The sequence below is a fragment of the Rhamphochromis sp. 'chilingali' genome (genome assembly GCF_963969265.1).
Source record: "Rhamphochromis sp. 'chilingali' genome assembly, chromosome: 11".
Lineage (NCBI taxonomy): Eukaryota > Metazoa > Chordata > Actinopteri > Cichliformes > Cichlidae > Rhamphochromis > Rhamphochromis sp. 'chilingali'.
The window spans coordinates 30,192,973-30,220,727 of NC_137938.1; the positions used below are offsets into that span (position 1 = coordinate 30,192,973).

Below are 27,755 nucleotides of genomic sequence, written 5' to 3' on the forward strand. Positions count from 1 at the left end.
AAACTCCTTTTCCTGCTAAATTTCAAAATAATGGTTGCTATGTGGCACATCGTTGTCAGAAGAATAGATATGAAAGTTATTTCATGTCTATTTTGCAATATGTTCGTAAATCATTCAAAAACAAACAGAATCTCCCCTTATTTTAATCATCAACTATTTGTGGTAAATGTGAGTATAGGATACCGGCTCTTATTTTGGCAGCAGAGTCATGCCATATCCGGTGGTGTTACCGGAACACCGGTAACTACAATCAGTTCAATTGAATTAGGACTTTTATACCTATTTAACAAATCAGATGTATTTTTTATATTTTATATTTCAAATATTCAATGGAAATTAATTAACAACATGGGCGCTGGCTATTTTATTGATAAATAAATAAATCTGCTGGTTCAAGGTGGTCGGTGAACTATTTTGATGTAACACAAGGTCGGGGTGCACGCTAAAGGGGAACATGGCGGCTGGTGTTAGTGTGAAACATGGATTATTATGCAGCAAAGCCCGGCTGGTTTATGGTCTTCAGAGGAAAATATCACCTTATAGTGTTTGTATCCAGCGAGCAGCCGAAATACAGAGTGTGAGGGCATCAACCAGCACGACGGGAGACTCACAACACACTCAAAAGTACTGCCTGGATCTGGTTAGGTGGGTCTGACTGCTAGCAACACAAACTGGGTTAGTGGTTAATTAGCTAATCTGTGTTTATAGAAAGCAGATATAATCCGGTCACTTATAGCAAGAAACTTCGTCCTGTTATTGAAAAAATAAATAAATAAATAGAAGCAATCTAAAGTTTTTAAGTTTTGTGGGGACACTTCTCTATGCAAGACTTCTTTCAAATATCGCACACCTACAGTTTACATACACCAATTATTCAAATGAATATAAATTGTATGTCATTTTAATGATTTCTTTAATGCGCCAGCAGTTTATAGTTCATTCATATTATCTCACTCTTATTGCCTGTTTATGCCCTGCCCTTATCTTCAACGCTCTGCTCTGTTGTATGTTAATTGCCCCTTGGGGATAAATAAAGTCTTTCTGATTCTGATGGCAGGGTTGGGCCTTGGTGTTTAGTGGGTTTCTTGAACATCGTTAAGCAATTTCCTTTCATATGAGGGCGACAGTTTAGGTCAGGGGTCCCCAATCCCAGTTTAAATCCATCACAGCTGATTTAAATGGATAAATTACCTTCTCAACATGTCTTGAAGTTCTCCAGAGGCCTGGTAATGAACTAATCATGTGATTCAGGTTTGTTGACCCAGGGTGATATCTAAAACCTGCAGGGACACCGGCCCTCGCGGACTGGGATTGGGGACCCCTGGTTTAGGTCTTCTTCCAGACCTTTGCCAAGTGGTGACAAATCCGAATAACTTGTACTTTCATACATTTTTTAAGCCAATGATCTTGGAATCTGCAGTTGTTTAGAAATGGCTCCACGAGACCTCCCCAACCTGTGTAAATCTACACTTCTCCTTAGATCTGCACTGGATTCCTTGGACTTTCTGGTTCTCATTGCTGGTCAGTTCAATGAGGCCTGTAAAAACAAAGCCCTTTTAAGCTTGCAATGAGAAACTACCAGTTCTATTCTTGTTATGAACTGATATGATCATAATTTAAATCATGACATCTTCAGAAAATGAACTAAAATGGAAACAACAGCTGTAAAAAAGCCACGAGGATCACATACCTCCCCTTGTTGTATGTATATGATCATTGTTATTGTCCGTCACTAAGATTAAACAAAATCTGCAGCGCTGACTTTCTTTTCTGTGTTATAAAGCTGATCTCTAATATTCTAATTTCTAAATGGTGCTAGAAAAAAAGACATATTGTGCCCTTATTTTCTCCACCCGTTAACATTGGTTGCTTGAGCTCTTATATGAGAACTTACAGATCAAATGTTTTAGAAAAACAATAGTTTCAAAATACTATTATTTTGTAGGAATATGGGTGGGTCACTTGAATTTTTTTTTCTTAAAAGAATCCCTAACAACTAAGACTTTCTAATATTTTGGGATCCCGAACTGTTCCCTGGGATCCCTATTTGCAGGTACTTTTGTTTAGTTTTTAGTAAAACTGTCAGAAACTCACTGGAGGTAACAAGCTCTTTCGGTTGTGTTTGATGTGAACTTATTTTTGTTTGAACATATTTAAGAGAATTGGTTTGTTTAATCTCCTATTTATTTATTATTATTTTTAAAGTGTTTGTTTTAAAATGTGGCTTTTGAAGTTATCTTGTCCAACTTATGCAAAATTACAGTGTTGTCAAAGGCTATACAGAAGTAGCAAGTTAATGGGACTATTTTGTTATATGGGTATGAAAATGTTTTTGGATAAAACATGAAATCTCATCTGCTTCCCGGCACCCCTATCAGCTCGTTCTCTCTCTCCTCCTCAGGTCCAGAGACTATGATGGTTTCCTGTCCTCTCTCCTCCTCCCAGAGAAGGCACGGCGCTCTTCTCTGGCTCTGAGGGCCTTCAATGTGGAGCTGGCACAGGCAGGTATTGGTACAATCAGGCTGAATGCAGAATGATTACTGATAATACTGCTGTTTTTCTACTACTTGCGTCACTGCCGCTGCTACTACTGTTATACCGACACTATTCCTGACTATCCTCTATCCTGACTTTCCTCTTAATTAAAATTAAAAAAGAAAGGAATTTAATGAAATCCTTACAGTACTTACTTACTTATTCTCAGCTGCATTTAAATAAAGCACCAAATCCACACTTAAGCTTAAATTTCAAAACTTACATTTTAACTACTGATTTTATCTACTGTTCAGATTTTATCTGTTTTGATTTTTGATTTTATATACTGTTTTGTTTGTTTGTTTTTTGTTTGCTTGCTTGTTTTAATCAATTTTAAATCATGCTTTTATTTGTTTTTGTTTCTAATGTCTCTGTAAAGCACTTTGAATCACCTTGTTGTTGAATTGTGCAATACAAATAAACTTGCCTTGCCTTACAGTGGCTAATTTCAGGTCCTTCTCAAACTGGCTCGTCAACCAATTGTTTTGCTCATTTGTTTCTCTACAAGGTGAAGGACTCTGTTTCCCAAAAGACCATTGGTTTGATGCGAATGCAGTTTTGGAAGACGGCTATAGAAGAAATCTACAGAGATGAGCCTCCGAACCAACCAGTTAGCACTGAGCTGTGGAGGGTAAATATTAGCCAACAGAATACAGGGTATTTTAAGATGTTTTTTCTTCATGTTAGCAATATATAGGGGAAACACTGTCAGGATGTTGGATGTCTTATTTCAGTTTTAAACATGCCATTCAGTGTGTCGGATTTCTGTGTTTCTGTCCCTCGGCTTCAATTAGCTGAGGGGCACCAATCTGAATCAGTGTTGCACCTCAGCTAATTAACAGTCTGTGTGGTGTTTTTCAGGCAGTGAGGACACACAAACTGACAAAGAGATGGCTGCTGAGGATCATAACAGAGAGAGTAAGACAAAATTAAGATGATCATTAAATTCAAATTGCTGCAAGTTTAAATTGTGATATAATAAATGAAGTTGCTGATGAGTGAAACTGAACACGAATAACTGCTTAAATGTGACAATATAAACTTGTCTTTGCATGTGTATATTTTGCTTTTTTTCAATTTTCATTTATTATTTTCGCTTTGTGGGTTATCTACAAGACCTGTCAGATGGTTGCATCCTGTGCCCTTAGAGGTTAAATAATGGCTTATTTTAATGGAAATAAAAACGAAACTTGCCAGCTGCTGTTTAGCGTAATTAAAAATGGGAAAAGTGACATTTCTGTTATTAAAACTTTGTTTTACCAGGAAAAGGACTTGGATGACAGAGCCTACAGGAACCTTCAGGAGCTGGAGGCGTATTCAGAGAACACACAGTCATCCTTGATTTACCTCCTGCTGGAGTGTTTAGGTAAGAAACTGTGTTGATAGCTAAAAGACAAACAGTAATTATAAATTGAGGGGTGTCCCGAGTCCCTCCTAAAGACCTTTATCTGGGCAGATCCATCCATATTTTATGGGTCATTGTTTGCTGAAACAAATCCAGTCAAAATCCAGTAGTGGCTGCAGGTTTCTTTAATCACAGCCGGATTCTGCACAGCAGCATTTCACTGGATATGAGAGTGAAAGTTAACAGAGTGTGAAAAGGAAAAAATTATCTGGTCAGTGATTGTTTCTGCTCTGACAGCTGTGCCGGCCTAAGCCAGCTCGTCTAACCTTCTTAGCAAATTCACAAGTTTCATTTTAGCCAGCACAAATTCTGCTTTTTACCATTTAAGCCATTTAAAAACTTAAATATAGGTCAAAATAAATGGTCTGTTGTTCATTTTGTCTTCTTTCTGCTTTCTGTATCCTGCCAAATATTGTTTCTGGTGTTTTGTGCTGGTGGATTCATCATTCTGTAATACCAGCAGGCCCCTCCCTCTAATTGTGTCACATTGTGAGTAAATATGCCAGGAGGCTAGAAGAAGGCTGTGGCTATTACTCTGTGCCAAATACATATTTAATCAACACTGAAGTAAATTTATAGGTGTCAGATTGGATTATGATTTGGAGACATTTAAAATGGAAGGACTGTAGTTAGGTTTGGGCCCCTCAAAATGAGAAAAGTCTGTTTTAGATGCTTTAATTGGTGTACTTTGGTGTTACGAAAAAAAATTAATGGTTTTGATCCACACAGCATTTTATTTCCAGAACAAAAACCTGTTTTTTGCCTCAAGTGAGGAGTGTGATTTACCTGTGAAAATGAATTATAGTAGGTGATGCCAAACTGTGTGGCTGTCTTTCTTTGCAGGTGTCAAAAATGTCCAAGCGGACCACGCAGCGAGTCACATCGGTAAAGCTCAGGGAATCATAACATGTCTGAGAGCGACTCCTTATCACAGCAGCCGACGGAAAGTCTACCTGCCCATGGACATCTGCATGTTGGTAAGTTGAACTTTTTCTTTGATTTCAGGCCCAAAGGAGCGAAAAACTTGGGTGAGGTTTGAGCTGCAGCTGTTGAGACTTTAATGAAGGTGACACGTCTGATAAACTGTGGTTTTGTTGACCCAAATCAAACCCAGGAAATCAACAAATTCAGGACTTGAGCCAGATGATTTTTTGGTATCATCATCAGCAGATTAATGTGCCTTTGTTATTTATTTCTTATTTATTGTGTTAAATTCATTTCTCAAGAGTCATACCCTAGCGTTTACTTTAATGTTGCCTTACTCAGGCAACTAAATCAAGTCCCGTGAAAATCAAAGGTTTTTTTGTGTATGCAAGCAGGATGTTTTTGAATTTTTATTAACATCACATCCAGTTTAGAAGCCAATCATGGTCCAGTTTACACGAGAGTGATGTGAAAACTTGAAGCCTGAATTGCATATAAACTTTGCAAGGCTTTTTCAGAAGGCATGGATGTAATTTAAGCATTTCTAGCCTTGTAACAGAAACCTAAGAGTACTTTCAGTGAAGGATCTTTTAAGTGCTACTTCATATTTAGCTGAGTCTGAATCTTCCTCACAAAAGTAACATAAGGCAATCCCACACATGCCAGCAAACATTTGACCGACTCATGGCACGACTCTGCCGCGTTGTCAGTGACGTTCTTGTTGGAACAGTGTTGAAATTTTTGTCCACCATAAACCGAAAACAAAACTGTGAGGCATTATTACACAACAACAATATGGCAAAACCCTCTTAGTTTGCATATTTGCAGGCACAGCAGAAAAACAAAAGACACCTCAAACAATTTGCATCCACACGCTGAGCCATCTGTCGCACACCCAGAACAATAACAGTCCGGCGATGCAGAGGGAGCCAGGATGCGCTGGGCTGTATTTGCTGTGCAGATGCGTTTGGACTATTGAATGTAGCATGCAGGTGGTGCCCTTAAAATCTTCGAAGCCTTGTGACAAAACCTACCTCATGTCATTGCCCTCTGCTGCCTTAAGAGGGCGCTGGTGGTGTGCTGTAATACCCTGCACATGTACACATGCACACTTCGGCTCATATTATCCATGCAGGGTGACTTGCACATCACTAATGAACTAACAAAATGTTATAATGTAATGTTCCCTCAATTAGCAAACAAGAGTTGAATTTCTTGGACACAGCAGGCAGGCGCGATGGAATAAATTGTCCCGATACTCGAACAATCACTCATGTTTAAAAAAGCACAAGGGGAGCAAGTTGAGGAGGGAAAAGGGGCTGGTAAGTAGACTGAAGAGTTAATGTTGTTTAAACAGTCAATCAAATCACTGCAAACATTCACAAGGGGATCTGATTATTTTTTTTGATGCAACATTCATCTTTTGAATTGCCATAAAATCTTTTCTTTCTTGTTTCTATTTACAAAGATTTGCTTGATTGAATTTCATTAAATTTCCGTTCATATATGAGTCTTAAGATTTAATCAATTACCAAAATATAATATTCAAACTTAATTGGTAACCTCTTCTTTTTTTGGTTTTGCTGGATAGGAAGGATGGAGCACAAAGACAGGACAAAAACTTTTATGTTATAGCAAATTGTATTGAAGAGCAACAGAAAATGCTTTTCCAGCACAGCTCACTGGTTAAGCTGGATTTATAGTACTGTTAGAACAACACACCACAGCCTGATGTGAACCTTTGCAGTTAAGTCACACATTGCACTTACATAGGCTTTAAAAAATCTGATTTGATTTCATGGTTGTAATATGCCACATAAACAGGGTTTATTGATTAACACAGGGATAATGTTTCTGTTCAACTAAGTCTAATGGGCTGTAATTGTATCTAATTTGTTCAAATTGCTGTTACAATAGCTGCTGTTCTTCCCCAAAGAGGGTTTTTAAGCTCTGACTGTCCATGTATAGGTTCCACTGGATCTAAGAGGTCTGCTCTCTTTTGCTGCGTTTTAGTTTAAAAATATTTCATATTTATTTGCTTGTTAAATTAATAGGTTAGATGAAGTAACAACCCTGTTTCCAGGTCCAATCACCTGGATTAGTTAGAAACCGACAGTGTATGCTGCAGCTGATGGGCTCACATTGTTCTCCAATGACTCTTTGGCAGGGTCGGCATGAAGCTTGGGATCAAAACTTTTTCACAGCAAGTAATCCAAACCACACAGCTGCATATTAATGACATCCTTTGTGTTATGGATGGGCTAATTTCACAAGCTCTGGCATTTATCTCTGCCTGCTGAGCATCCTTGTGTATATTTATGGAGGAAAATTTAACCTTCATCCTAGAGCTTCACTGTGCTAATGTACTAGTCTAAAAAACACTCTGTAGCTACCCACAAGATGGCACATTCTTATGTCAGCCAACTGCAGTAACTCTCCAAATGTCATTGGTAATTAGGTTTTAGTCTTTAACATCTCCAAAGTTATATTTGTGGTGTCACAGTCTTCACAGTCTTGTGAAAATGGGAACCAAAACTGAAATTACCCCATAATTCAGCAACTTGTAAAGCCACCACTGGTAGTATCATTTTCTGTATGACTTTATCAGCATCTCAAATCATTGTTGAGGAATGTGTTTGCGGCATTATTTCAGTTCATTGAGGTTTGCACATTTCTGTTCACAGCTCTTTTGAGGACCTGTTACAGCATTTCAGTCTGACTGTAGAGTTCTTTGGTATACAGAGCAGTTCAGTCAACGCACAATGCAGTAAACCCAAATCATCACACCTCCACCGCTGTGCTTGACAGTTGGCATGGGGCGTTTGTGCGGATGTATCACATCAGGCCTGCAGAGATGTAGCTCTTGAGTTTTTTGCAGTTTCTTTCACTGAGCAGTCAGACCTTTGAGTCAATTTGCTGGGGCGTCCTCTCCTTGGCATTGTGTTAACACACACGTGAATGCGCCTATCTGGCAAACTGCCCAAACATCTGGCTTTTACACAGGTGCTCACACTTGCTGATTATCAGTTTACCCTCTCAGGCTCAAATTAAGTTTTAGTTGCTAATACACAACCACGTCCTGCAGGGGTACTTCTGAGTAAAAAATCAGGTTGTTAGTGTTTAACTGTTGCAAATCTGCAACGCCTGCCTTGAGAGGGTTAAGTGCATGTGACTAGCAGCACCTGTAGCTTACACTCTTAACTCCCTTGGAAGCTGTGTGGGTGTACTTAAGTTTTTTTTACCCGACTGCAGAGATTCCTGAAAAAAATATTTTTTTCACATGACTGCAGGCATGTCATCTGTAGCTGTCACCTAGCTAGCTAATTTGCTGTTAACCTCTGAATCACCTCAATCTCATAAAACCTTTTTTTTTTTTTTTTTTTTTCACAAACAACTGGAGTGATTAATACTCAGTACTTTATCCGATACTTTATGCACTACATGGATCATTTTATTGGTTGAAAGAATTTGGACTGTTTTTAATATTTGGGACAACAAGCCTACAGTTGGTTAAGGAGCTGTGGTTCAGATTGTCCATAAATTGTGAGGTTGGTGGTTTGATCCCCAGTCAGCATGTCACAGTACCTTTGGGCTTTGGGTTAAATCCTCCCTTAAAAATAAAAACTTGATGTGTGTCATCTTTATGTGATGGCGAAAGCACCTCGTTAGGTACAAAATGAAAATACTATGCGTGTGGGTGACTGTTACTTGAACCGTAAAAGGCTTTGAATTGCCTGAGTCTGTAACAGAACTATTTACATGCAGGATTACTAGAATGTACAGTCTGAACAGTGAGAGTTTTCTCTCATCTTTTATTCATTAACACTGACTGACGTCCTGCAGTTTATTTCATTGTGAGCTCCATTCAGTTCTGTCACAGTCTGACAGGGAGTGACGCGCATCAAAATCTGCAGGATTTAAAGGTAAACCCACTCACTTGTTGCACGAGGTCACAGTGTATTTAGTTTCATTGAAATAAATTTAATAGTATGCACAAATGTTAATTGTATTTTATACACTTGTCAACTTAAATCAGATTTAGTTGCAGGAGGCTGTTCAGGGCCCTTTGTGGAATTTCAATCACCATAACTCACTGCAGGAAACACTGTGATTGGTACAACACATAGAAAGCCTGATGTTTATAAAGGGCAGCAAAAAAGAATGGATGCAGTAATCATCTATTCTATTTTATGCTACTTATGTGGTGGATGTTTTAATTAAATGAAGTACAGATTATTCAGAGTGATTGTTTTGCACTGATTGAGTGGAAAGTAATTTAAAAGAGGATATAGGGCTGTAAAAGTTGCTAAACTGAGATGTGAAAAGTGCCGTTAGTGGGATTTTTTTTTTTTTTTACTTGCCAATATATAAAAGTGCTCTGCTTTGCCTCTAGTAGCCCATAGACTTTTGCAGAACTGCAAAGGATGTTAATTTTATGTTTGGTTCCAGGTGCCTTGCTTCAGTGCGTTGTCTGCTCCCAAACAGCACCAACAGTGTGCGACATTAGCACCGCATCATTTCAAGTCACAGAGTCCAAAACCAATGTGTGTCAATCTTTTTATATACAGTCTATGGTCACATGCAAACATGAACAGGATACTGAGTGCAGGCCATTTAATGACCATAGCTGTCTTTAAGAGCAGAGGTTCTGTGGATGTTATACAGGAGCCTGTTGTTGCTCCTTGATATTCCTCTATTGGAGCCTTTAGTAGCAAGAAAATAGTATTAAATGACATTCTCGTTTTTTGAAGTATAGTGAGTGTGAGTGCATCGAACAGTCCACTTAAAAATACAGCAAAAACCTGGCATATGATAAGCTTCTATCATTTTCTGAAATTGGCACAAAGGACTTTCAGAATAGCAACAGCTTTAACAGTCTGGATTGTTCCATCCTTTTGTTAAATGAGGCACATGAAATATTGATTGAAGTTATGCTGGCAGTGGAGATATCATCACCTTTGTGCTCTTATTCCATTTGGCACCATAAATAACACTTGAACTACAAGCTGCGGCACAGCTTTTGTAGGTTGTTTGCAGTCATTCTTCACTCTGCTCAGTATCTGTCTGCCTCTGTCGAAGTTCTGACATTACATTCATAAATATTATGTTGTGAGTGCAAAAATAACAAATCCAAACACAGGACCAAATTGCTTCGTCTGGATTTTGTCACCTGACTTTTCTCACTCACACAGTGTAACAGCTGGGCAGTGTGGGTACACAATTTGTGTTACTTTGTGTTTCATTGATGCTTGAATTCTGAAAATGACTGCGAAAAAGGTCGAAATTACACAACTGATAATAGGCAGACACTGCAGGTAGTCTGGTTAGAGGTAATTGGATGGTCAGGAACCCCTCATCATCTTTCCTGGAAATAATTTCTCATATTCAACGTCACTTTTATTATTGCCTTCCACTTCCCCCCCCCCCCCCCCCCCTTTTTCTACTTTTTTCCATTTTCCCGCAATAGCTCATCCTTCGCAACTCCCCCCCCCCCCCCCCCAGCAGACCTAGAGCTGAGAGTCTCAGTTTAGTCCCTACTATCTGCTTGTCTGAGATGTAAACATATAGGGCTGTGCGATATGACCAAAATCTCATATCCCCATATAGAATTCTATCGTCCGATAACGATATAAATCACAAAAATGTAACATTTTCTGTAAATTCTGTGAATCTCAGGCAGCTCGACTTGCGGGAAGTGTTTCCAGCTGCGCGTCATGTAGCTGGAGTCGAGTGTTTTAACCGATGCATGAAACGATACATTTTTAGACATAAGTTGTAACGGCCGCCGTTTTCTTTGTGAGTATTTATTACACGGCGTGCTGCCGGGAAAAGCCTGTTCTAACGTTTGAGTCTAAGGTTTATTTTTTAGCACCTGGCGGCTCTTTTTTTACTTCTCATCCGTAAATAATCTGCTCTTTCATGTGATTCAGTTTATTTTGAAAAGTCTCAACAGGATCTTGAGCTTTATTGTGAAAGGTTTATGTGGAACATAAGCAAGCGGACACGCAATGGTGCTACTGTCGTTGTTGCTAACCACAACGCATAAAAACAGGCGCTTGTCCGTCCGTCGTGGTTATATTAAATATAAGAGAAAGAGAGAACTTTAAGAAATGAATATAGCCACTACAGTGACCATCAAAACGATGAAAAAATATTGCCGTAAACAGTTTATTTTGCGACACCACGAAACAAACGATAGCGTAAAATGAAACTAGACGTTTTTATATCGTCATCCGATATATATCGTTATATCGAACAGTGAAGATATCAATTTGCTAAATTATGATTCCTGCTACTCAAATATTTTAAAGTAATCCAGAATATCATATATAGGGCTAACAATACTTAATAATTACTATTAATCCAACAGTCATTCATTGTATGTGGTGAATATGCTAATAAAAGCTTATGATAGCTGATTTTGTCAAATGTCTGTTTTTCTTTTTTTTGGTTTTTTTTTTTTTTTTTATCGGAGCAAAATGAATCTCCTCATGTGTCCAAAAAGAAACCTGTCTTGATTCAAAAAGATGCTGATTACAACAAATGACAATTTAACTAATGATACAGTATGTCTCCATTTTCCAAATCAAGCCAGCTTGTAAATTGTTTCATGGTTAATATAAATGTTATTGTTACGTTTTTGTACTGTGTAATTATGCAACATTATACTGGAAATCCCATCATTTATTGAAGAGGGATTTTTTTTTCTACACCACCACAACAGATTTTAAATAAAACAAAGATTTAAATAAAGAGAAGACAGATATACTCTCACTGGTCACATTATTAGGTACTGTTGAGTAGCTTGGTAACACAAATATCTGTTCAGCCATTTGCATAGTGGCAACCCATACCTGCTGGAGGAAGTGGAAGGAAGGTGATTTAAATGACTTTGAACAGGGTGTGGTTGTTGGTGTCAGATCGGCTGGTCTTAGTTTCCTACAAAGTCTCCAGGGTTTACAGAGAGGTCTGAAAAAGAGAAAATACCTAGTGAGTGGCAGTTTTAGGAGATTTTAAAATCGTTGTTTGGTGTGAGTTTCAATTCAGATGTTAAGTTCAAAATTTTTTAGTAAAACAGCATAAAAGCTTAGATCTATCCTGCCTCGCGTCCATACTTTAGGCTGATCGCTACAGTTCATGTCCCTTAATACTAATACTAACTGATTTATCTTCTGATTGCTGCTTACAGCAGGGTAATGTGCAAGGTCAGGAACTTGTTTCTTGGACATGACAATGAATCACACGGCCCACAGAGTCACCAGATCTCAATCAGTGTATGATGTGGTGGTCAGGAGGTTCAAATAGTGGATGTCATGTCAATGTGGACCAGAATCTCTGGGGAATGTTTCCAGCACCTTGTTGAATCTGTGCCGTGAAGAATTAAGGAACTTCTGAAGACAAAGGAGGTCCAACCTAGTTGTGATTTGCAGGGAGTCCTGAAAGATTTCTATGTATTGTATGGTCAATGCCGTATTTGGTTAAAATCCTTGAAATAAACCCGACAGTCTAAACTTCAGTTAAATCTTAAATACGTTATTTTAGGTGACGTACAGATGCCATATCACAAAAGACCAACACTTTGGTCCGGTTTCAGAAAAATTACATGCTATGTGCTGAAAGTTGAAAACTTTTAATCACACAACCATGTGGTCTGAAGGCAGTTTGTTTCTTTCTGTGTCGGTCGATTTGCAAATATGAAAGAAAAAAAAATTATTTGATGACATTTGTTTTGTTTTTTTAGCTTTTCGTGGCTTTCTGGGCTTTTTTTTTTTTCCCATTGTTTTGAATTATTGTGACATATTTTAATGTAATATTGTTGGTACACAGCAAAACTTTCATAGTTTTTGTTCTCTCCAAAGTCCCAGTGGCTACCAGGCTTCCAAAAGTTGCCTATCATGTTTACAGAAACAGTTATTTTGTGCATCTCCCAAAAGCTCATTTAGCACTTTCTCAAGTTTTCTTGAAGTTTAATTTATTTATTTCAATTCAAAAACCCTTGAACACCTGAGTGTATATATATATATATATTTTTTTGGGTACAAAAAGAATAGATCATTGTTACCAACCAAACATACGAGTCTTGAGATATTCACTAAATAATCGCAGAACAATATAAAGATGTTACAGACAAAGAGAATTAATCTTTGTTAATGTAATGCTGTTTGTAGGGAATAATTTTTCTAAATTCTGCTGTAAATATCACTTTTGTTCCTTTTTATATCTCAGCTATAAGGTAACCTGCAAATGGTCATGCATGTAAGATTTTATATTCTGCTGGAGGAAAAGTGCTCATGGTGCAGAGGAATCAATGCTTTCAGTTTATGTGAAATAAATAGAACAGGCTTTGCTGCTTTAATGATCCATGTAAACTGCAGGATGTCAATAATGGACACCAGTCATTGATTTCTCTCTTCTTCTTAGTGGCCTTGACTTGCTGTCACATCATTATGTGTGGCCACATATGCAGACGCACCAGTGGGAGTTATATTAATACCACATCATCCAACAAGTTGAAAGAACTTATTAAAACGCGACATGTCTGCAGGTGTGGAAAAGCACAAAATTTAGTTCCTTGAATTAAAGCCTTGAATAAAATTTCAATCTTAGCTCATGAATGTGTTTTCCACCTTGGAATAGGCTCAACATTCCTGCTAGACTTTCAACATCAACAGGAATACTAGTAGACATTAAATGTGGGATTGTAACAGTGGATTATGTTCACTACTTTTTTGTTGAGTTTCATACACAGTCGCTAGTGTCGCTGGAAAGGTGGGAGGTATTCTGAAAATCATCAGTTAAAATGACCTGTTGTTATCTTGTCAGCTCGTTGTGCTTATCTGGAGCCAGGGTAATACATTTATGGAAAAATGGGAATTAGTCTGGGATTGAATTGGTTGTTCTGATATGCATTTCTGCATACAGTATACACTTTATTATTATTTCTACCAGTGACCTGTGTTGTTGTTGTTGTTGTTGTTGTTGTTGTTTTTCTTTTTTCTTTTCTTTTTTTTCTTAAAAGGGGTGTGGGTGGGGTGTTAAACTGCATTTTGTGTGATGTTAGTTACTGCACTAAACACCAATAACTGAAGTGTTTACCACTTTTAAATAAATTGCAAAGGATTTGATGCTTACATTATGTTAATTAAAAAAAATGTATATTGTCATTGAATTGTAAATAATTTATTTGAATTAAATACAATTGCTTTAACTTCCAGGGTAAAAATAATCGCACCCCCTCTGTGAGCAAGCGCTTGGTAAATGGTGGGAATGACGAATCCCCTTTTAACAGGAAGAGACCTCTGTCAGGCGCAGCTGGTTCTCAACAAAAAACTATTATATCGTGCAAAAATTTTCCACAGTAATAACATGGTGCTAACACGGAAATTGCCATGGTTTTTAACAGGGTAACTACTTATTTATACGAAAATGTCATTTAATACAGTTTTCTTGCTACTTAAGGCTCCAATATAAGAATATCAAGGAGCAACAAAATGCTTCCTGTATAACATCCACAGAACCTCTGCTCTTAAAGACAGCTATGGTCATTAAATGGCCTGCACTCAGTATCCTGTCCATGTTTGCACGTGACCATAGACTATATATAAAAAGATGGTCACGCATGGGTTTTGGACTCTTTGAAACTTTGAAATGATGCGGCGCTAACGTCGCACACTGTTGGTGCTGTTTGGGAGCAGACAACGCACTGAAGCAAGGCACCTGGAACCAAACATAAAATTAACATCCTTTGCAGTTCTGCAGAAGTCCAGGGGCTACTAGAGGCAAAGCAGAGCATTTTTATCTATTGACAAGTTAAAAAAAAAAAAAAAAAAAAAAAACCTGTAATGTAAACACTGCTGCAGTGTGTGTGTGTGTGTGTGTGTGTGTGTGTGTGTGTGTGTGTGTGTGTGTGTGTGTTTGTGTATTTATTTATTTATTTATTTATTTTTTACTATTCAAGTGTGGGGGTGATATGCCCCCATAGCACAATGTCACATTTCATTGCTAGAGCTCCAGGAGCCAACTCGGTGCTTTTAAACCTTTTTCAGCATATTAAAGAGAAGACTCGGCTCGTGTGGGAAGTGGAGCTAAAATGGAGACAGCTGAACTGCAGAGATAGTTTTTGTTGTTAAATTGAAAGAACAGCTGTGAACTGAATGCACAAACATCACCGTTTTTTGTTATTGTGTGTCTCTCCAGCACGGAGCTTCTCAGGAGGATTTCATCCGCGGCAGCCGGGAGCAGAACATTCGGGATGTTGTGTATGACATCGCCAGTCAGGCTCACGTGCACCTGCAACATGTATGTACTTCACCTACACAATAAGGTCTACATTGCATGCACATGGCATATTCCTGTATAGATGTTTCACATGGCAAAAACAAGTTCTTTTTAGTGCTACTTTTATATATGATTCGCTAGTTTATGAAACTTGGCTTCTGGGATTTACATATGCATCGACATGTACTCAGTTGGTTCAGGCTTTTGTCCAAAGTAAGGGACAACAGATCAAAGAAAAGCTTTGAGAATAATTAACTCAACACTCAGCACCATATCCCATTTGAAACAAGTGCAACAAGCCTGCAAGTGTATGAAACAACATAAAGTGCATAGCAAATAACCTTTTTTCATTTTCTCCTGAGAGGTAAGGTAGGAGAGCAAGAGAGCACATTAGATGAGTAAGCACCCTTGTGTGGTTTTTGAAGTTTGAGTGGGAGTTTGAGGGCTAGTTGTTGCTCATTTGAGAATATGGTACCATAGGGGAAGCCTGAACAACAGAATTTGAATATTTCTCATCATCCAGCCACTCTGTGACTGCCTTGCTTTTGCTTAAAGCTCATTGGCACTTATTGTTAATTTCAGGAACTGTTCACGAAAATAAACAAAAACAGGAGGCCTAATTTCCTCCTGTTTTTTCCTCCTCTTTAGATACATAGGCCTAAAAAGAGGTCAGTGACCCCCTGGTGACTAGAAAAATGTGTATTTCCTGACGGGTCGGTTGGTAGTTGCTGCAGGAGAAATCAGTCACAAAGAGGGCTTTAAACCAAAAACAACCTCGTGAATGCTTTGATTGCTAGTAGGTTGCTGATAGTTTGCATGAAAGACACCAACTTGTCTGCAAACATTTTCCAACTATGGAGAAAGCAGTAGTGAAACCCGAGTAAGTTCGAAGCAGTCGGGAAATGGAGAATATCTCCTTTCAAAATAAAAGTTGCGCTTTTTAATACATAACTATTGCAGTAGTAAAGGCAACACAGTTTCAGTACCAGTTAGCAAGTAGTTGGCAGTTGTTTGCATGCAAGATGCTAAGGGAAGATGCTAAGTGTATATTTTATATACATTCATGTATATAAAATTACACTTTTTTCCCCTAGCAACCCATTGAATGTCCATGGGTCTGTAACCGTGTGGGACTGGGGCTTAAAACAGCTGACCACAGTAGCTTTTAGAAATATTCTAATATTCCGCAGTTACAAAGTGTATTTTAAGTTGCATAATAAAAACATTTGGATCTTTCACAAACAAATTCCACACAACATATGCACGGTTATGTCGGCCCTTTGAACTCCAAACTGTGTTTAACTTCAAACAAAAACAACATAAAATTTGTTGGTCTTTACCTCTGCCATTGTGTTGCTCTTCCTCTAATTTGTCAGTGTTGTCCAGTATGTTGCCCTAATGAGTACTGAATATTTTCAGGTGACAAATCGACATCGAAGTACAGTTCAATTGAGTTACAGTTAAAAAGAGAGATGGATATTTTTTTCATATGTTCAGTCAGCACTGCACATGAATATGTTTGCTGGATTGCATTCTTATAAACTACATGTTTGTGTTCACCCAGTTCAAATGTAAGCTTACTTTGGATAATAGTGGTGCTCAGGGGAAATAATCAGGCTTTGTAAACCTGTTAGTAGGAGACACTCGTCTTTCAGTGCGGTATTTCTACAGTATAGAACATAACCAGGCTGATCTGTTAACACACTCAGGATTTCCACAAAGGCCTTGAACTCAGCAGCAGCATCACATCGAGGCTGGCCAAGCTCACAACATATTTTTGCATAATGCCTCTGCAGCACCTGTTGATTGAAATTATGACTCGTTTCAGAGACGAGATGAAGTAAAATTCTCCTCCGCATTACTGTGTTTTATAACACTCATGAACACCTCTTAATCCACTCAAAACAGCATGAACAAAAAGCTGTGCTATAATGTAAATGAACACCAGTGACACATAATGCTTTGACATGCTGTGATGTGCGTCTTGCACATTGAAAATGCCCTGGAAATGTCTTCAGTTTGAGTATTGTCTAACTAATGTAGCTCTAATTAGTTGGGAGATTTATTAACCTCCACTTACATGCCTCATTGATTTTTGTACTTTAGGAGGCTTTTTCATTAAGTGGCTTCCCAAACATTCATCAGCAGTTACTTGTTTTAATTTGAGCCTTTTTTATACCAGTTAGGAGTGTCGCCAACAGTTAAAGGACGTGTGATATAAAAGTGTAAACAATAAAATGTAAATGATTTCTCTGCCATGAATAGATGTAATGTTATTTTTTTTCCTATTGTGGCTATAGCCATTAACCAAAGAGCCAGTTTACACAAATTATGCAAGTAATGACCTCTTTGTGTGTGTGGTATGTTTACATATGTTTGTGGGGATCAAATGCCCCCATTTTGAAGGCATTTTTAAGAGTCAAAATGTGGTTTTAGTGTCAGGACTACAATAAGTTAGGGTTACGCGTTCATTTTTGATTGTAAGCGGCTAGGGAAAGCATTATGTCAATAAGATACCCCCACAAAAGTGTGTGTGTGTGTGTGTGTGTGTGTGTGTGTGTGTTTGTTTGTTTTTATAATTAAAATAAATGCATATTTAAAATGATTAAAACTGGAAATTTTAATTCAGACAAAATGTTACATTTAATTATCATAAAGTCAGTTTTTCTAAATGACTTCTAATGGTTTTTTTTTTTTGGTTTTTTTAATTCACAGTGTGCTTAAAGTCACATTTGTCTTTTCTACAGACTCCTTTCTAGGTTTAAAAGAAGTGGTACTCTTCCTACACTGTTGGTCATTGAAACAAGATTAATCCGTCCTTGATGTGTTTCTTTTCAAGACTGACTTCTCAATGGGTCTTAGTTCTTATTTGCAGTACTTGTGTAGCAACACCAGTGATAGGAACACTTACTGTGAGCCAGATGAACAACTACATTGTTTTTTGGTTTTAAAATCTCTTTAATGACACTTTAAATTAAATATAAGACCAAACTTGAATCAAAAATTAATTCATTAAAAGGATAAAAAACAAACTATTCTCTTTACAAGTCAATATTTTTATATAATCTCAAAATTAACATTTAGGAATAATTTTAAAAAATGGTTGGGTTTAAACATGCTGTGCATTTGTTATGGTGTTCTGTATTTTCATATTACTATTTCTTTGAGTTACAAGTAAGTTGGCTAGTAAGGTCTCACACTTCATCACCGTATTCTAAGCCTTGCTGGATCTAAGTGTCAGGTGCTTTCCTGTATTAAGATGTTTTTAAGCTTGACCTGCAGCTTGACCTGCAGCGCACACTGTGTCTGAGGAGGATGTGTGGAAGTGCTTCAGGAAGGTGAACGCACGCAAAGCTACTGGTCCGGACGGGATTCCCGGCCGCGTCCTCAAGTCATGCGCGGCTCAGCTGGCTGGAGTGTTCACACACATCTTCAACCTTTCCCTCTCTCTGTCTGTAGTCCCAGCCTGCTTCAAAATGGCCACCATCGTCCCTGTACCCAAATCCTCCACCATCTCCTCATTGAACGACTGGCGACCTGTAGCCCTGACCCCCATCGTAAGCAAATGCTTCGAGAAGCTGGTCAGGGACTTCATCTGCTCTGCACTACCCGACTCACTGGACCCTCTACAGTTTGCATACCGCCACAACAGGTCCACTGATGATGCCATAGCCCTGACACTACACACTGCCCTGTCACACCTGGAGAAGAGAGACACGTATGTGAGAATGCTGTTTGTAGATTACAGCTCAGCATTCAATACCATCGTTCCCTCAAAGCTGGACAGGAAACTGCAGGATCTAGGACTGAGCAGCTCCCTCTGCAGCTGGATCCTTAGCTTCCTGTCTGACAGACGCCAGGTGGTCAGACTGGGCAGCATCACCTCATCCCCCATCACACTGAACACTGGTGCTCCACAGGGGTGTGTACTGAGCCCTCTCCTGTACTCACTCTACACCTACGACTGCACAGCCACTAACAGCTCCAACATCATTGTGAAGTTTGCGGACGACACTACAGTGGTGGGTCTTATCACCAACGGTGATGAGACGGCTTACAGGGAGGAGGTCAGCGCCCTGACCCACTGGTGTCAAGACAACCATCTCACCCTCAACGTCGCAAAGACAAAGGAGTTGATAGTGGACTTCCGGAGGTGCAGAGAAGTACACACCCCCATCACCATCAACGGTGCTGCTGTGGAGAGAGTGAGCAGCTTCCGGTTCCTTGGAGTACATCTGGCTGAGGATCTTACGTGGTCAGTACACACAAACAAAACAGTGAAGAAGGCGCAGCAGCGCCTCTTCTTTCTCAGGAGACTGAAAAGATTCGGCATGAGCCCCCGCATCCTCAGGACCTTCTATCACTGTGCCATTGAGAGCATCCTCACTGGATGCATCACCACCTGGTATGGCAACAGCACCGCCTACAACTGCAAAGCTCTCCAGCGAGTAGTGCGGTGCTCTGAACGGATAATTGGAGGTGAGCTTCCCTCCCTCCAAGACATCTACAGGAAGCGCTGCCTGAGGAAAGCGGGGAGGATCATCAAGGACTCCAGTCACCCCAGCCATAAACTGTTCAGACTGCTTCCATCAGGAAGGAGGTTCTGCAGCATCCGGTCCCGTACCAGCAGACTGAGAGACAGCTTTTTCCATCAGGCCATCAGACTGCTGAACACGTCATAGACACCTCAGCTTCACTACTGGAACTTCAACATTATGCACTCCACACTGTATATAAATGCCACTTGTTTTGCACATATTCAACTCTGTATATTTTATATATTTTATTATTATTATTATTATTATTATTATTATTATTATTATTATTTTATTTATTTATTTATTTTTTTTACTATTTAATTTGTAAAAATGTGTATACACACACACACACACACACACACACACACACACACACACACACACACACACACACACACACACACGTAGGAAAATATTTAGTATACACATCCAGAAATGCATACACTATTATATATTGTACATATATTTATTAGTTTCAGGTTGGCCATTCTTGTATTTTGCTCGTTTGTGTTGTTGTGTTTGCACATCTCTGTTGCTTGTGGGGCTCGCACACAAGAATTTCACTCGCATGTGCTGTGCCAGTGTGCCTGCACATGTGATGTGACAATAAAAGTGATTTGATTTGATTTAAGTTAGCCAGTGTTTCTTATCTGCTTATTGTTACTGTTAAGAATCAACTGCATGAAAATTGGGTGGCCCAAGATGGAGCAATAAGTCTAACCAAACTACTTACAAATTGATTTGAAATTCAGGGAGATTTGATTAAGTGTGGAAAAAGTATTCAGCCTCCCTAAACGCCCAGTAGGAGTCATGCTGCTCTGCAAGAACATTGATGACACGTCAAAGTATAAGATGGAACTAGTCGCCATCGCTTTTGACTTCCACTTGTCCCGATCAAATTTTTAAAAGATACACTGCATACCATCGATATGGTGTCTGAGCTGACAAGCCACTCTCCCAAGAAACCATGAAAAACAAATTACCACCAAAATAATGCATACATGTTTCATCTTTGCTCATTGTAAGAGTCTCTACTGTCATTCGTGGTTACTGTGTAGTATACCACAAACTTCATTCATCTAAATCGAATATGTCGGATTTATTTTTGAAAATTAAAGAGAAGCCAATAACCAGGGCGAAAATCGCAGAAGTCTAGCTCCTAAAAAAGTGATTTGATTGACGTCTCAGTGCAGCAAGTGTAGTTTATGAGCTGCCAGTGTGTCAATATGTTCACTTGCTCCTTTGTATAACAAGAGAAGCACAAAAATGTGTAAGTTGTGTCCATGAGAGAACAAAAAAAGACCTGAGTTCTTCACTGTAACCAGTCCGTCCCACAGCTTCAGGTATGTGCTGTGTGATGGCAGACAAACATGAGATGTAACCGTTTCCTGTTGTTTCTGTGTGGGTGAACGGTCTTTAGAAAAGCAACCCTAAAAGGCCGGTGTGGGCGCGTTTTAAAATATTTGGTGTGGGCGAGTGTAGATAATTTTTTTTTCTTTCCATTGAATTTCTGTTTATTGTGCTCTCTCCTTCAGGCACAATCCTTTAGCCACAATGTTCCAGCAGCTGCCACTCCAGCCTTCCTCCCCACTGTAAGTCAAATAATGTGGTCATGGTTTTATTCTTTGACAATTTGATGCTGACATTCCTCTGTATGCCTTCTGAACTGCTTCGTATAAAATCGCTCTATATTTATTTTGGAGAAAAATTCATCTGAATGTCAAATATGCCAAAATGTCTTAAAGTGACTCAGAGCTTTAATTAACCTCCCATGAAAAGCTTTTAAGAACTGAGCCCATCAATTTATTCTAGTGGATTCCTCTTTTTGTTCAGACTACCAGAAAAACAGACTTCCACTGAGGCCAAGGCAAAGCGATTTTTCAGGCTTCTGTTGCACCCAAATATAGTATCCTCATCACTTCTTATCAAGAGTTAAATTGACTTTTCAAACATTCCTTTAGGCTTGAAAATTACGGCTCTATATCTGTAAGATTTATTTGGGGGGGTTAAAATAAGATAATGAAATTGGAAATCCACATCACCTCTCTTGGATATTAATGAGGTGTCCAGTATCCAGAATATTAACAGCAGTGTTCAGTGCAGTTCAGTCAGTGCACCTCCAACACCTCCAGCAACATGACCTCAATTATGGACATAAAGTTGTATTTAGTTGAGCTTCTGCATTGGATTACGTTATATTTCCCAGTTGATTTCCCACTTTTCTGTCTTTAGGACAGATTACATATGGAGGTTTAAAAATGTTTAGAAGTCTTGCTTATTAACTAAAAATGAATGCAAGTCATTGTTTGTAAGAAGCAATCGCAGTTTAAGCCTTTTGACAAACGAGGATCCGCAGAGAGGCGATGGATCACAGAACTGATTATTCTGTGCAGCCATGATGTAAGTTGCGAGAATTTATTTATTTATTTTTAAAAAAGCACGATGGCGTTCTGCTTAAAGACGAAAACATTTAAAATTAGGGCACAAAGATATGTCTCTCTTTAGTTTTCCAGCTGTTACATGCGATATCTCTGGAAGCGCAACTTTTAATTTGGGAAAAGCCTAAACTTTTTAAAATTTGCATATTTTTAAGATCTGTTAACTTTTATGTAACGCTACATTAGAAATCGTGGCGATTAAGAAAACATATTATTCAGTGGGAGAAGAAACCACATAAACGGTAAACCCACTGTGCCAATGAGCTGCCGTGCCCAAAGATGAGTTTGAGAAAACTTGATTTTAACTGTGACTGCACAGTTAAACCAGATCTGCAGGTACAACATTATGACTACTGACAGGTGAAGTGAATGACACTGATCATCTCTTTCAAGTGAACTTTTTGTCCTGAACATTGATGTGTTAGAAGCAGGAATATATGGGTAAGTGTAAGGATTTGTCAGGGTGCCCATGCTGACCCCCCATCCTTCACTGAAAGCACCAACCCTTTCATAGAAACTGTATTCCCTGATGGCTTTGGCCTCTGTCAGCAGGATAATGCATCCAGCACAACTATGAGTTTCAGGTGTTAGGACTTGGTCTCCTAGATCCCCAAATCTCAATCCAATCGAGCATCTCTGGGATATAATGGACAAACAAATGCCAGATACCACAGCACACCTTCAGGGGTGAAGAGGAGTCCATGCCTCACTGGGTCAGGGCTATTTTTTTTGCAGTAGAAGGGGAACTAACATAGTATTAAGCAGGTGGTTCTAATGTTATGCCTGATCATTGTATACCATATACAAGAAAGAGTGAAAACAACCCTTCAGATTGGCTGTCATTTGGGGAAAACAACAAATGGGGGTTACATCTGGCCACTGGGCCTGGTAGTGAGCAATCATTGCTTATGGCCAAAAAACTCAGTTTAGGTCATTTTAGCTGAATGTCCTTTCTCAAGATGCCTCAGGATGTTACTCATCATTTGCAGTTTGAGCGAGGAGGAAAATTGATGGCACACAATGTTAAAAACAAAAACATGAGCATGCTCATCGTTGCACTGCTGACCTTATTTGTTGCCTCTGGACTTGGGCACTGGACTCTTCATCAAAACACTATTTGGACAGTGACTTGTAGCTACACAGGCAGCTCTTATCTCCAGCAGTGATCTTCAGCATGAAAGCTGGGTCAGTTTGACATAGAAGTTGATAGATAAAATTTGAGGTCAATGTTTGAATCACAGATTCAGCATGATTCAATTATTCCAATGATTCAAGTCCCGCAAGGTTTTAATCACAGATGGTAGTTTAGAAATTCACTTTTAGAACAGACAAGTATGCAACAAAGTGTTTTCCTCATGACGCAGATAGACGTTGTAGTCAAAGTTGAGTGTCCACAAGAAAGACTGTGATTAAGCTGCCTGCTTTTTTTTTTGTTGTTTTTTTTTAAGTGTTATGTGTTTATGTGTTGAGTCCTTTGCTGTGTGTGTTTTCAAAGAGGTGAAGAAGGGTTTTGATCCTTGTTATTTGTAGTCTATCTCCAAAAAAATGAATAGCTTGAAAAAGTTCATTTTAATTTAAAAAGTAAACTGTCAAATTCTATATTTATGACATGTAAAGTGAAAACTTCAAGCCTTTTTGTTAGAACTATTTAAACAGTGCGAATACACACAATCACAGGGATGACACTGACCTGACAGTTGTCCAGATGACAATCATCAGCATCTTTCACAACGAGGGTAAGTCACAGAAAGTTCTGGAAAGGCTGGCTTCTCAAGTGCTGTATGAAAGCAAGGTAATGGAAAATCGACTGGAAAGTAAAACTTTGTCAGAAACACAGGGAAGGGTGCACAAGCAACATGGATCACTTCATCCTTGAGAGGATTGTCAAGAAAAGTCAATACCAGCTTTACAAGAAATGGACTGAGGCTGGTGTCGGTGCATCAAGGGCCACCATGCTTCAGGAAAGAAGCCACAACTGTCACATTCCTATTATCGGCGCACTCCTGAATGAGAGAAGACAGACGTGTCATACCTGGGCTAAGGAGAAGAACTACTGGACTCGTGCTCAATGGTCCAAAGTACCTACCAGGAGATTCTAGACCACTTCATGCTTTCATCTGCTGAAAAGCTTTATGAGGATGCAAAGTCCTTTTCCAGCAGAAAAGTCCAAAATACTACCAAAGGGTTTGCTAAGCATGCGATTACTGTGCTTCAGTGTTCCAGCCAACTCTCCTGACATCAATCCAATAGAACATTTAAGAAAGATGAGAAACAGCTGAAACTGATATCGTCAAGTCAAGCTGGGCTTCAGTAACAGATCAATAATAACTTAAGTTGAACACCTCCATGACTCATCACTGCAGTAATTTGTGATAAAGGAGCCTCAACCAATTTTTTTTAAAAGCTTGAGGTGTTTCACTTTTTGTGTTGTTGATATAGAAGATGTAAAAGTTTACCTTTTTGACATAAATTATTTTTAAAAAAAAAATTTTTCACAGTCGAGTTAGTTGAGATGCACTAGTACTCTAGCGTACTGAATTTAAAGTAATACGTGTTTGGTACCATGAGAATGAAGCACAATATGATTAATCAAAGCAATCTACTTTATTGTCCTCCAAATATGTTAGACTGTTGCCTACAAAAAACTAACAACTTATGGAATCAACACCTGTTTTTAATTATTGATGTCATTATGTTGCTGCTACCTGTGTAAAATCTGAACAATACATCATCAAATATCTGCCAACTCAGGATGTATCTTGTGTTTTCAGAGTAGATGTATTCAGATGAAAATGTAAAGAACTTGCACTAAGTGCTGTGTAAGAAAACTGCAGCTCATCTCTTTGGAGATGAAATGGCATCATTATATGACTAAAGCTGAATTTAAAAAAAAGAAAAATGTTTCTAAAATTTTATTAACAGCATTACTAAAGTGTGAGTACCTGGAAATTTTTACTCTACAACACTGAAGTGATGTAATTCACCGAAGGGTTAGTCAATACTTCCCAGTAGCTAAAAATGCAGCACTGCTTTTATCTCACAATTGGTTCCTAAAAGGAATACACTGTTTTAAGCTGACTGTTTATACCTGCATGCAGAAGCTGTTTTCTGAATCTAAAACAATGATTTCAGATGATAATGATGCTGATGTACTGACCTGCATCTACTACAGCACAAAGCTGAAAAGCTCTCCAACTCTGCAGTTTGCAGCAAAAATCACTCTGCACTCCTGAGTGTAGATTATGATGTTCACGCTGCGGTGGACTTGTATTATTTGTCCATATGCATGTGCTTGATACTTTTCCAGCTCAGTGTTCTTGCCCGCACAAGAAAGCCGGCACAGACACTCACGTTTCTCACCGCGCCGATGATTTGATTTAAATGAACGGCAGGCTCGGATGAGTCATGTGAAACAGCAGGGTAAAAACAGAGTAGTCCTAGTGAAGCCTGAGGGACATGAAACGCACAACCGCCGCTTAGGTTCTTTTATATTAACACATGAGTAGTTTATTTAAACCTTACAGTTGAGAGGGTACCTTTTTAGAGCTGAGGACAAATACCATAGCAATATGAATGCAAAGTTCTTTATGACATTGATCACTCAGAGTTCTAAGAGAGCTAAAATGCTCTTATCTGATGTAGTCATGCAGATGGTTTTCAAATCATTTGGTGACATTTTGTTTGTTTTCCTACTTTAGTCAAGCTGCAATTTTGTCCTCTATACCCAAATATAAAACCATAGAAGTAGCATTTTTAAGACTCAGTAGTGTACATCTGTGGCCATAGTCAATTTTTGGCTAGTTTCAGGTTTCTGACTCACCTCCATTTTGCTCAGTGACTCACAGGATATGGAGGGGCAAAAAAAAGACATGGCCAGTGGTGTATGTGTTTACTTATTTCTACTGCAATTGCAGTTAAAAACTTGTTCAAGTACCCTAACCAACAACTAAACCATGTTATGAAGGTCTGAGTCATATCCATATGAACAATACCTGTAGGAGGATGAGTCGGTGTTTACACGGGAGCTTGTTAGGTCAAACCTGTTGAAGCCGAAACCAAACTCTCCTGTGATGTGTGCTTCAGGTGGTGTTGGAGGACTATCTTCACAGAGTGAGGAGGGTGGATTTTGATGTTTTCCACAGGAGTCTACAGAACAGAAATCCCCTTCTCCCAATCCAGCTGTACATCCGCTCCTGGAAGAAGACTTATTGACTTCATTTCTCTTCTTCCTTCAGCCTTTTTAAGGACTGCTGCAGGAAATGAAGTGCAGGGGATTTATCTCACCACTACCACCAAAAAACCACAAACCATACCAGACCAAGTCTGTGGTTCCCACAACAGCTTATATCTTTGAAATATTTGTTTAATCCACAAGTTCACTGGAGGTGTCCTGCCATCCTGATCAGAAAATGCTTGTGTAATGTTTTATTCACAATGTATGAAAACTTTGATCAGATGTCTTCTCGTGGCTTACAGAAAAATCTAATTGCAAATTGGGTCAGTTGTTGTTGTTGTTGTTGTTGTTGTTGTTGTTGTTTTTTCACTCGTTGTTTCTGTAATAAACACAAACTTACAAGTTGAGACCTGTGGGATGTTAGAAGTCACCTTTGCCGAGCTGGACTTGTACGTTGTTTGTATTAACTCTCTTCCTACAGTAAAGTCTATTTTTAGTAACACATAAAATTTTTACATCTATGTAGCTTTTTAGTGTTATGTCAAGTTGTCTATTTGATGAATACGACGCTGCTACTGTGCTGTTGTTGTGGACATGTTCACTGAAACATGAAACGCTGAGGTATGACTTCAAGCTTTAGCTTCTGAGATCTGAGAAAATAGTGGGTGATAAAACCGGAGCAGTCAGGTGGGTTGGAAACAAACCTCTAGGTGAATATTTAATAAAAACACTTTGAGAGTACCTGCAGACAGTTTTTTTTCAAACATTAGTGACCAACATCATGCCTCCCCAGGAACACAATACATGTAGCAGACATGTTAATTCTGTTGTGAGCTGTGCTACCGATATGGTTTCTACTGTATGTGGAATTGACAGGAGCCTGAGGGACAGACCTCGGGACGGTTACATTAAAAAAATAAATAAAAAGAAACTATGGAATTTTTTTTTTTTTTTGTCCTTGTTTCCCTATGATTCTCTTGTCTCTTCTGCTCTTACAAATGCCGAGTGCTTTCTCATAGGAGCTGGGGTCTTCAACTTGCAATATAAAGCTTGGGGTAACTGATGAATTGAAGCTAAGTAATGCCTGCTTGACTACATTAACACGTGGATGTTTCTCAGTAAAAGTCTGCCAGACCAGGGTTGGACAATTAATGTTCTCAAGAGCTTACATAGGAAACTGGGACTGTTATGGAGGGCCACACCAATAGGCTTATGAAGAGAGAAAAATAATATGAGCAAAATTGAGTTAAGCTTGTTGATGTGGCCCTCCAGAACAGTCCTAGTTTATTCTTTGACAGTACAGCTGTGGACTCCTCACATGAATGTCATGGTAATTTGGGGCTTTTAATTTTTTTTAACTGTTCTTTTCCCAGGGCAAAATGATTGTACAACATAGTAAAAACAAGATTTGGGTGCACAAGCTTTGGCAGCATAAAAGGATCTGTTTGACAGCTCTCACTAGA

At 38.8% G+C, this 27,755-nt stretch overlaps 1 protein-coding gene across 3 annotated transcripts; it reads left to right on the forward strand.

Annotated features, from left to right (window-relative positions):
• The first annotated feature begins 228 nt into the window (after positions 1-228).
• On the forward strand, positions 229-27,225 carry ndufaf6 (NADH:ubiquinone oxidoreductase complex assembly factor 6). Of its 3 annotated transcripts, none has more exons than XM_080897134.1 (9): positions 229-645; positions 2,402-2,501; positions 3,044-3,166; positions 3,397-3,453; positions 3,799-3,901; positions 4,784-4,917; positions 15,062-15,163; positions 21,216-21,272; positions 26,202-27,225. In XM_080897134.1, the coding sequence occupies exons 1-9, from the start codon at positions 455-457 to the stop codon at positions 26,328-26,330; spliced, it is 996 nt and encodes a 331-aa protein (XP_080753260.1). In that variant the 5' UTR covers positions 229-454; the 3' UTR covers positions 26,331-27,225. The 3 variants fall into 3 exon arrangements, with proteins under 3 accessions (XP_080753260.1, XP_080753261.1, XP_080753262.1); XM_080897135.1 differs by having other exon boundaries at positions 508-645; positions 2,402-2,505; XM_080897136.1 differs by having other exon boundaries at positions 538-675; positions 2,402-2,505.
• Positions 27,226-27,755: the final 530 nt, after the last annotated feature.